Here is an 11813-nt window from a genome sequence, read left to right as displayed (position 1 = left end):
TATTTAATTTAAGTAAATTGTTAGTTTAATCAACCAATCAAACCTTCTTTCACACACATGCATTTACTTGAAGTATCTTGAAAGTTAATTGTCTACTGAATTAAAGTCCTTTGGGCTCGATAATCCAGCTCAAAAGAGACACTATATCACTTGGTTGACTGCGTACACTTGCGTGTGCTATTGAAAGTTTAGTTTTGCTAAGAATCAAAAAAATGGGGAGGCTGTGGAATTTGCTAACCCCCAAATCCCCCATTCCCTAAGAAAATAGATTGAAAATTCCCTATCCCACAAGCCCTAACAAATTTTCTCTCCCAAATCTGTAATACGGAGTTGCTCTTCTACTTTGATTCTTGCAAGTTTTAGGTAATATGGAGTTGCTCTTCTACTTTGATTCTTGCAAGTTTTATCTCTCTCAACAACTAAGGTATGCTTCTAACTTGTTTTTCTCTCCTTCTTGCATAACATTTCATGGTAGAACCATGTGGGTTGTTGTAAGTTGAAAGATTTTCATGTTGTTAGTTGAGAATTAGTTTGCAATTGTTCATGGGGAAAGAAATTAAGTTTTTGAGCCTATTATATGGCACCCATGATGACCAATAGTTGTTTGAATTGAAACACTAACTTGGGATATGAGTGAAATCACTGTTATGGGAATGAAAATATTGTGTTATGTGAATTATTGAGTAACACACATGTTTTGAGTGGGTAATTGAAGATTTACAAAGTCATATACTCGAAATTCTTAAGTAGAGTCAATATAAAAAAGGGAATATGTACTTAAAAATGGTGTGGGCTTGCAATTGAAATGATTATTACGATGAACGGAAGTCTGACTACCTTTTTATTTGTGTAAGAGTGCTAATGCCTAAGTGTGGCATGGTCTCTTGTGATTTGGGGCCTAGCAATTGACTATAATGGTGTATTTTTGCAGGAAACAATGTCTGGAACTCACAGACCAGGAAAGGAACTTGCAACATCGGCTAGCAACCGAAAGAGGGTCCGTGATGGGGCGTTTGTACCCCCAGCACTAATAGTACCGCATAGTAAAATGTGTCGATATGGATTGTGGGTATTCAACACCACTAGGAAAACATGGTATAAGAAACACACTGAGGCCAAGTACTTCTTTGACGTGTGTATTGAGGATGAGCATCTAAAGAGGGAGTTCCCACAGCTTTTGGGAACTCCACATGGATTTTATTTTTGCTGACCCGATGGCCTTCAATCTACACATGGTCCAAGATTTATATGCGAATTAGAAATAGGACACACGTTCACATTTTATGACTATGTGAGGAGTTGATGTTCCACTCATTTTGCTGGCATTGAATGAGCTCCTAAGGACTGTTGAACTGTCATCGTCCATGTTGACTGGGCTAAATATCTGCTCACCCTACCAAGATATCAAACATACTTTATGTGGAAGCAGGTCCAAGGCTAAGTGGAAATACCATGGATACCGCAGCTACCACCAAACCTTCCTTTATGCTCACATGAATAGATAAGCGCGTGTGTGGCTCAAGATTCTAATGACCCATCTGATCCCTGGCTAAAATTTCACTGATGTTACACGGGATCATGTGTGTTGGGTGTATGCCTTGATGAAGGGAACGTAGATCAATGTGGGGCCTGTGTTAGAGTCGGCTATGTCCAAAACTAAAGTTCACCATGGAAGAAAGTATGAATTTGGAGGCTTAGTTACTCTTTGCTAACCCCCAAATCATGAAACAACACCCAACATAGTGTGTTTGTCGTGAATAAAAAAAGAAAAAAAATAGTATAATATTTAAATTTTAATTTTAAAATATTGAGGTGATTTAATCTAATTTTATTATCTTCAAAAATTAAATAATTTGACTCTTCAAAAATGAATTAAAGTGCCTCCTAAATTAAGATGGATGAAATGTTTTAAGTGAAATTAATTTTATAAATAATTTGTGGGGGTTGAAGTAAGATTTTTTTAAAAAAAAAATTCTATAAAGGAAATTTTTCAAAAAAAAATTGGGGGTGGGTTGTGGGGGGATGTGTGAGGTGGGGGGTGAGGATGTGGTGGAGTGGAGTAGGAAAAATATTTTAAATTTTAATTTAAAAAAAATCAATTTCTTTTTACTTTAATCTTTAATGTTTAACCAATACTAATAGTTTATTTAATTTTTGACAAAGTAAAATATTTTATCCATGTGGAATGTCATGTGGCAAGATATTTTTAAATAAAAGAGAGAGTGTATTACACACACCACTCAGGTGGTTTTTTCAAATTAATGAGTGATAGTTTAGGTATGAAACTCACACTCACAATATTTTAGAAATGAAATTAAAAAATATATATATATTAAGTATACTTTTGACACTTCACTCTTTAAATTATGATCATTTTCATTATGACTTATTAATCTGAAATATTTTTATGCGAATTTCATTATTATTTTTTGTTGAATATTTTAGTGTCACCACCCATCTCATATTTTGTGTTATTTTCTTAAAAAATACCTTAGATAGTTGTATTTTGGTAGGACTATATTTGAACCACGAGTTAATTATATGTTTTTATGAAGACTTTAGCGGAAAAAACCCAAAAAAAAATTGAAAACCCGAAAACCCGACTTTTATAAGTTTGGTTTGATTTAAAGATTGAAAAATCCGACATAAATAATTTAATTTGGTTTTTAAAAAATTCGAACTATCCTGATTCACGTCCACACTTTCTAGGTAGTATGCAGATAACATAAAGTCAAATAGTCAAATCAATCCGAGGGATTTTGTGTACAATTTAACAAGCACTAAGTCTCATCAATCCGGTAGGACTTCAAGGTAATTAAACACCACAAATTGTAAACAGTTACAAGTAAGTCTAGACAATCCAATAGGATTTGAAAGCAACTCAACAGCACACATTGTAAAGCTTTATTGGTAAATCTTGACAATTAGATAGGTCTTTAAAGTACTTCAACAACAAACATTGTAAGTATTAGATACAAGTAAGCTTTCATAATTCGATAGAACTTGTGAACAATGAATAACTCAGATAAAACTTACCATTCTGTTAGAAATTCAAGATAATTCTACTACACATGTTATAAACAGCTATAAGTGAATCTTGACAATTCATAGGATTTCAAGGCAACTCGTTTGCCTGAGTTTAAGTGCGAAAATGCAATGAGAGGTAGAAGAGTATTTTAATCCTTTATTTCATTAAACGGAAAGCAACCATTTCTACACAATTATCAAAATGGGGGACGAGATTAGCTTATTTGTGCAAAACACCGATAAGCGAAATGGGACATTAATTCAAGGTTTGTCAAATTAGATCCCAAAGAATTATTGTTTGGACTATTTAGTCCCAACTTTTGGTGCCACACTAATTATTTACATCCATTTCCTTTGAGATCTATAAAGCAAATTTACGGAAATCTTAACACACTAAAATTCACTTTCCTCCTCCCCCACTTTTTTCCCTATCCAGCCTTACACTATGCTTTAATTTTGATGTAAATATAATTGCATGAGTCCGGGCCTTTCTGAGAAACAATTAAACCATAGCACAATCCCGCAGTTATCCATAAATAAATATATCCAGTACCATAAACCATCAACTCACAAACAATGCCTTCAATATAATACAATGCACATTCCATCACTAATTTCACTCCATAATCGAGTGGTTATGTAATCCACCCATGTCCTGCTGACAATCCAAATGACCCCTTTAGGCTTTAGATCCGAACTGCACTCTCAGTTTTCACTTACGCTAGTTGAAGAATAACTCTTGAAAAACTCTTTATGTTCTTCTTACCAACAACCCTCTTCACTACCCTTCCTAGTAGGTATGACGGCATCTTCCGGGACACTATCGAATAGATATTGAACATTATAGTGAGACAGCATCAATACACAAAATGTTCAATGCACTGTTCACTCAAAGCTAAAAAGTAAACATGTCATGTATTTGTATTTGCTCAGTTATTTTACATCAGAGAGGAAGATCTCAAATTATTCTTACACAAATATGTTCAAGTATCAACAAGTCTTATCTACCTTTTCAACATACTAGAAATGACTTGAAGAACATCTCCAACAAAATGAAGTATCATCTTTGTCACCAGAAGACGTAAATGTGATTTCAACTTGAGGATACCTACATACACCCTCTGCCTATGCTTTGAAATTGATGATAGAAGGAATCTGTTTACCGTTTATTAAAGAATCAAAATCAACATATGAAAATGATTTTGACTAAAAGCTACTGAGAATTTTTGCCTTTCACTTCAAGATCATCTTCAACTGATGCATTAAGGTTACGCCTTTCCTCAGAACCAGCTGTAATAACTGGCATCCAAAGATCAGCAGTACTGCTTAAGAGAGACCCAACTTGTGGATCCGCAGCGACAGCGGTGGATATCATCCGATCCACATTATCCAGCTTTTCTGATAATTTATCCATCTGCTTCGCAATCTCCGTCTAATATACCATTTAAAAATAAATAAATTATAGGAAAACAAAGAGAAAAGAATGAAAACACGGTTCTTTCGAACCAAAATAAATACCAACCTACCTCGTCAAGATTTTGTGTTGATTTAGAAGGAACTTTTGTAACTTCCAGTCCTAGTGCTTGGATCTTAATGCGCAACTCCATCTCTTCTTGATTAGTCAATGATTCCACCTGCGCATGATTGTCCACAATCTTTCTAGTCAGGACATTTCGAAGTACTTTATTAAACAGAGCAGGACTTGATCTCAAACACAGACACCTAGCGCCATAAGGTATAAGAAGAAAAGAAAAGTCGGTGTTAGCACCCTGATGTTCACCATAAGGTATAAGAAAAAAAGAAAAATTGCTGTTAGCACCCTGATGTTCAAGCCAAAGCTAAACCAGAATAATACTACCTATAAACAACAATAAATTTCCAACTCTAACACATTTTTGTATGGGAAAAATCGACCACGAAGAGGAACATAAAAGCTCAAAACGTATAATAGTTTGAACATTCAACTGAAGGGGAGAAATAATAATATCATTTGAGTTCCTTGTTGATGACCCACAATTATATGTGTATTTATGCCTCCTCATTATTTTAGGTATAAGTATACTTGTGTTGTTTTGATGATAGATATACAATGAAGCAGTTAAGGAGGAAACAAACAAGATTCAAGCAAAAGAGATGCAAGAAATGAAGAAAAAACTTGTTGAAGAACAGTGTGCACTAAACAGCCCCGGCCATTGCAGCACTGGAACTTTGGGCGCTGCAACATTCCTTCAGCACTTGTAGGACGCATTAACCAGCCTGACCTTCGTAGTGCTTGAGTTTTGACCACTGCGACGATGCAACCTGAATTCAATAATTCTCAGAGTTTTGGTTATTAGGGCTGAATGAGGTATATTTAGAGAATTTTTTGGAGACTTATGAGGGAAGACACAGGGACAGATGCAGCTATGGGAGGAACAAACGAGAAAGAAAGCACAAAATTCTAAGGTTTCATGAGAGAATGAGTATTTGTTGGGAGTTTCTTCTTCACTTCAATTTATCTTCTCTTTTATTCTCTTGGATCATGAACTTGCTGATATTTACTATAGTCACAGTTAACTATTCTCCACGTATGGAGTAACTCAGTTGTAGTTGAGTTTTGATGAAACCTAAGGTTTAATTAGTGATTAATTCACCTTTTCTCATGTGTTTATTTGATTTTTGATTCCCCGAGGAATTTATTGATTAATTAATCGTAAGAGATATTTCAATTTCTGCACTACTTTGATTGGTTGTAGGACGTTTTGCTGTTGAATGAAGGGATCTAGTACTGTAACTCGAACATTGTCACATAAATACTAGAAAGAAGTCTATTTTTTATATCCAAAAGGAATCACTGGAAACCCTAGATCCGGTGATTGGAAAATCTGAAACTTGGAGACGGTAGACTTGAAATTGATTGGCAAACCCGTGGTAGCATTAGATTTTTTAAAACACAGACATAAATAGAGATTTAGTTGCAGACAACATCAAGGAGGGAGAAAACTCGACCTCTTTATTGAAAGAAAGTAACCCTAGTGTTATGAGGGAGAAAAACTCACCACAAAAGGCTACAATGACTCTAATACCATGTCTTTACATCCCATAAGAAGGTGTATTTATACAAGTGAATCTCAACTAATCATGGAAAAACAATCAACTACAACAAAATAAAATATTCTATTTGAATCCGAAAAATAATAGAAACTCCAAAAATCATGCTAATTAATTAACACAATCAACACTTCTCTTTTCTGATCAATGCATAAAAAAGTCTCACCAAGATTTGACGAGTAAGCAGAAAGGACAAAATAAAAGAGAAACTCCTTGAATTAGTGACGAATAACATACTAGATAGCTCCAATAAGAAAGTTTTCTAATTCATAAGATCACTAGTATCATGACATAATCATAATAAATATTCAGCGCATACTCTTAATGATTCTCGACTTTCGATAATGTTATTAGCATCAAGAATAGTCTACAATATACCTAATAATCTTCAGCACTTTCAACGAACCCCTCAAACTCAAGGTGGTGAAGCAACTCAAGTTTGCAAATCAAATTTGTAAGTATAGCAGAAAATAAGATTGACTGGGCTTGTAATGGAGACTGACTTGACCATGACACCACTGTGAATCAGTCAGATTTGACTGAGTTTGAGGATATGCAAATAGTCAGCTAAACTAGATTAATGGCAAAGACAAACTTCTATATTTACCAGTTAGCTCAATGATTGTCGATAACATTTTGACTAGGGAAAATTGGCCTAAAGGTTAACTGACCTAGACAGCTAATTTGATGAGTTAGCTAACATAAATTAATGATTAGAGAAATATGGAGAGCTGATTTGACATATTAGCTGACAAGGATTGATGGTATCAGTACTAGACAATTGATAATACGCATAGGATGCCCTACTGGTTATGAGAGAAAAGACTTCGACAGAACAACAAAAACAAACACAGAAAGGGATGGGAGATGCAGTGCTTTTGAAACAGCCACCAGAAATTGATAAGAGTAGTAAAATCATTTAATAAAAGGAAGACAGTTTTCAGGGCGAATGTGTAAGGCTGCCTTCCAGTGGGCAAAAGTTATTTAGGTTTCTTAAAATAATGAAGCTGCTGTCAAAGAAAGGAGAAAAACTTTTGTTAAATTAGTGATTGATAACAAACAAGAGGATCTTCAGGTAGGAATTTGAGTTGATGAACACAAGAAAGTTTTATAATATTTTAATTATTTGATGAGCTTTGATAATAACATACTGTTGTAATTAGAATATTATACAAAATACACTTTATGACTCTTTTAAGTATCAATAATGACATAATCATTAAGTACTTTATACACAATATTTCCAATGTTCCTTTTAACTTTTTTTTGATAACTATGGTGTTCGGGTCAGATTACGCGCACCTCGACTAATTCAACGAGGTACCCTCCATCTCCCACTAGCAATATGTATTAGGTAACTCTGTCCCTTTTAACTTCTTAAAGAGAGAAAAGTCAAAAAGTGCACCAGAATACTGTCAGGTGCCCTGCAACAATATCCACAAGCATTAGCTAGCATTTCTAAGACGCTTTTGAATCTAACTGGGAAAATATTTCACCATAATGGATCAGTGTCCAGCTTGATTTGAGCTCTAAAAATTAGTTTGGCAAATTCTAGAACATACATTGGCTAACATGAAAAAAGGAATAAAGATTGGTCCCATCCAACCTTTGGCACACTGCTTCACTTTCTCTTGTAAATCGCAGATACGTTAAGATATTCATGAGACTCTCTTTATTCCTTAATAATTATGTCAAAAAAATTCTCTGCATTTTACCACTATGCGCAAGGCTATTTGTGTCCAAAAAGATAAAGAATTACAACCTAGGGGAGATGGAGGAACAACCAAGTACATTTTTTTGACTTCAATTTTCTGAAATGACTTTGCTAATAGTACTATCTTACACCCTGATCTTATATAAACATTAGGAAAAGAAACCAGCACGTCAAAAAAACTTAAAGAGCCTTCTCTGCTCCCTAGAATAAAAGGGACCTTAACTAAAGAAAAGCACAAAGATACTACCTGTATAGGGTAAAAATAGACATGATGCGTGGCTGTATTAGATGGTGACACGTGAAAAGAAACAAGGGCAGCAGTATTACACCGGGAACAAAAAGTGCAGCTCATTTCACAGGAATATAACCCAACCAAGCTTGGAATGCCTGGAGGAAATGTCAGCAGCAAACCCAACAATAGCCGTTATGAAATCGTCCCAGAAGCAACGTTGGATGTCACTCTTTCCACTCTTAAATGCCATTTAATTAATCATTTATTATGAGTTATGAGAGGTTAATTCCTGAGAATAAGCTCCTGAAAAGTCACCCCTATAAAAGCAATAGAATCACCACCTTGTAAAGACATTGAATTCTCTGACTAAGTACTTTAATTTCTCGTTAGCTATATTTGTCAATATCGTTATTTGATCATCAGCTCTCAATATCAGTGAAGTTTTTCGGGAATATCTCCGTCGAAGATATCATTCTTATCTTATGCTCTTATGCGGAAGCAAGCCCTTTGTTTCTATACGACTTTTCTTCACTTAGGGTGAGAGAAAACCATACCATTCACCTTATAGCCCCGCCTAGGAGTCTGTGGACATCCATTTACATCATTTCTTTGAAAAGCTCCCGACTCTATTTCCCACTTCACGGGAGAACTGGGAAAAGTAGTAGCCTAGGAGGATGACCCTCTATCCAGAAAACTTCGCATCATGAGCAGTTTTCTCATACGGATAAAGAGGCTTTCTCATCCAATGCTATTCCGACCCCGCTTGGTTAAACTTTCATAATCCTCTTTTCTTCTCTCCAACAAAGAGGAGCCCGTCCTTGGCGTAGAGTAAGCCGTCCTTTAGCAAGTACCTCTCTTTCATTTGGTGAACCAACATGTGAGTCTCTTTGCTTTCTTCTTTCCCCCACCCCGATCGGTAGAGGAAGTGTTGCGATATCCAACCAGGGTAAGTAATCGAGTCCTGGACTTCCTTTTAAATGCTAAATGCGCTAGTAACCTAAGAGGCGAAGTTGTTGATTCACCTTCAGAGCAGCATGCGAGTAAGAGAGTTATTTCTTAAATAAAAAGAAAAATATAGTAGCGGATCTTGAGCCGGCACGAATACCTTCGTTTAAGAGAATATTTAGTCAATTTGTCTTATCTCTCATTTACAACTTTATTTACTTACATATTTCATCATTTCGATTGATTCGATCCATGTGTTCTTTAAACCTCACATATAATTTCAACTATACCAATTTTTGGGTAAACACCATCTACCTCAAGCAACCATCTTCTTTCAATCCCTTACAACTAACTTCCAAGGCCTTTCACTGCTTGAACCATCAATTGCCCCACTAGTCGGTTCGACTCAAATTTTGGCAGATCAAGCTTCCGGACCTGCTTTGTTCCAGCAGGTATTTTGTGTACTTCATGGCGCTAACTAGCCCTCTTGACCATACTGCACTATTGTTGTGAATCGAGTTAAATCCGTAAGGGTCTATGGGGTAGAATTGGTGAAGGAGACTGATTTAGTTGGGATTATTGTGCCGAGTAAAATGTTGGAGAATTTTGTGTGGGATCCAGGCCCAATTAGCAACTGGTTAAAAAGGATTGTGTGTTAGAAAGAAGAGTTCCATGTCTACTATGTGTAGCTTTTGCGCAATCTGTTATTCTCTCGTCTCCCTTTCTATGTCTTAGTATCTCATCCCCTTCTAGTTATTTTCTTCCTCTGTTATTCTACATTTCCTCATTAGTATTGTTCACTATTACTTTGTTGCTTCAATTCTCAGTTGTAATTTGGATACAGTAAGAATACTGTACATTAGTATCGAGTTGAGAAATTCGGCTTGTGACAACTACACCTCATCTAATCGTCTCACCAACTGGGAGCATATAGATCCATCTGATCAAAGACACTCGAACCAAACACCATTTCTCTTGGGCACAGGTATGCAGTAACAAATCCCAATAATCGAAGACTTTTTAACAAGCTAATGATTAATGAACAAATTAAAGCAAAGCTGACTGTTCTTTGTTTCATTCTTAATGGGACACATGAATATTGACTATTAAGCTAATTGAACATGCCCACTACAGACCGAAAATCCGATATCCCAAAAAACTATATGTAGATAGCAGATCAGGGATTTTAACAAGGAATTAGGCCCAAATTTGAAATCAGAATATATAAGTTGCATACCTGCTGGAGAAGACTGGAGAGAACTCCGAATAGTTGGGCGTTTGCTGCCTGAGGCGATGTTGGACATTCTTTCCTTCCATCGGCCATAGCTGTTCCTGTTGGTACGATTTTTCTTACCTCCGGAAGGCAGATTGCAGCTTAATGTAGTAATACGAAAATCGACTTTGGCGAGTGGTCACGATGACGGAACGTTTTTTCAAAGTACACTCACTCCGGTCCTCAATTTTTTCAATTACTACCAAACTACTGAAATTATCTGCGATTATAAGAAAAAATAATAAATTACGATATTTCATTGTTTATATATATATATATATATATATATATATATATATATATATATATATATATATTTTGATAGTTTCTTATTTTAAATGAAGTATTATGTAATATTTATATTTAGGTTAGTGGCATAGAATACAATATAGATCTTTTTCTTCATTCTGGATATGATAATTCATTCATTTTTCTTTAATATGTAAAATAGAAATTTTTTGATTTTTTTTGTATTTATAAACCTTTCGTATGTACATAATAAAATAAAAAATTAGAATATATGAGTGATGAAGTAAATAAAATAATTAGAGGTTATATTTTGAAATAATAATCTACTGTGTCAAGTTGAAAATATTATATTTTGTTTTAATTTTTTTTTATTCTTTTGTAGGAGTATGATATGCAAGCACTGATTTTTTTTTTTAAAAAGACTTTGAACTTTTACATTGCGACTTTATTATTATATATGTTTATTATAGTCTTTTACACATTAAATAAAGATTTTTAAATTTATGAAAATGAAAAAAATATGAGTTATGAATAATATTTAAGAGTAAAAATTATAAAGAAGATAAAGAGATATGAATTACTAACAACTTGTATAATATTATTAGACATTAAATACATTAATTATTATGGATTAATTTTTTTTGTAAGAGATGAGTTACATGGCTATAAAAATCACAATTAAATAATATATAGACACAGATTTTTATAGTTACGTAGTTAAGAAATACAAAAAATCAATCTATACTATTATATTCATAATGTAATAAAAAGGAAAAAAATTATAAATACATTTCAACTAAGAAAAGAATAGCTACAAAATAAATTGTTGCATACGTAAAAGAATAAACAATGATATTATAGAATTAATTATTTCATCTTTAATTTTTCTTTGCGAGAAAAATAAATATAAAACTAATCATCATAATTCTTTTGGTTGAAATAAGATAATTATATAAATTATGCTTCATAATAAAAATAGGATCATTGGGAACTAAAAGAATAGTGTTGTTAGTAGGTGTAGCTATATTACTATTACAAGCCAAAGTAAAAAAATCTCTAGTAAAAATAATTTTTAATTATGCTTCAAAAAGTTTCCTTCTAGGTCTTCCTTTGCAAGTATATCCACCACTATGTTCCGCACCCTAAAGTTATATCAAAATCCTCTTCATATGCTATTACTTAAAGAATTTTTTAAAACGTATTATGAATAAATAAAATAAATTATTTAATGATAATAACATAAAACAGAAGAGAAGTATATACAATAGTTAATATGATATTAC

The 11813-nt window shown here is 33.9% G+C and overlaps 1 protein-coding gene across 2 annotated transcripts; it reads right to left on the bottom strand.

The window, feature by feature from the left end:
* Positions 1-3943: 3943 nt before the first annotated feature.
* Positions 3944-10500, bottom strand: LOC129876886 (uncharacterized). Of its 2 annotated transcripts, none has more exons than XM_055952364.1 (3): positions 10246-10500; positions 4554-4749; positions 3944-4459 (listed from the first exon to the last, which is right to left on the bottom strand). In XM_055952364.1, the coding sequence occupies exons 1-3, from the start codon at positions 10323-10325 to the stop codon at positions 4241-4243; spliced, it is 495 nt and encodes a 164-aa protein (XP_055808339.1). In that variant the 5' UTR covers positions 10326-10500; the 3' UTR covers positions 3944-4240. The 2 variants fall into 2 exon arrangements, with proteins under 2 accessions (XP_055808339.1, XP_055808340.1); XM_055952365.1 differs by having other exon boundaries at positions 4554-4661.
* Positions 10501-11813: the final 1313 nt, after the last annotated feature.

Source organism: Solanum dulcamara, chromosome 12 (assembly GCF_947179165.1).
Source record: "Solanum dulcamara chromosome 12, daSolDulc1.2, whole genome shotgun sequence".
NCBI classification, from domain to species: Eukaryota; Viridiplantae; Streptophyta; class Magnoliopsida; order Solanales; family Solanaceae; genus Solanum; species Solanum dulcamara.
This window is presented reverse-complemented; position numbering and strand designations above follow the sequence as displayed.

What these genes read in the sequence shown, in the direction of transcription:
- LOC129876886 (XM_055952364.1), bottom strand. Translation starts at nt 10,325, where the DNA reads ATGGAAGGAAAGAATGTCCAACATCGCCTCAGGCAGCAAACGCCCAAC. An exon ending in TCTCCAGTCTTCTCCAGCAG is followed by an intron (nt 4,750 to 10,245) that starts GTATGCAACTTA and finishes TTATGGCGCTAG; the next exon opens with GTGTCTGTGTTTGAGATCAA. An exon ending in CAACACAAAATCTTGACGAG is followed by an intron (nt 4,460 to 4,553) that starts GTAGGTTGGTAT and finishes ATGGTATATTAG; the next exon opens with ACGGAGATTGCGAAGCAGAT.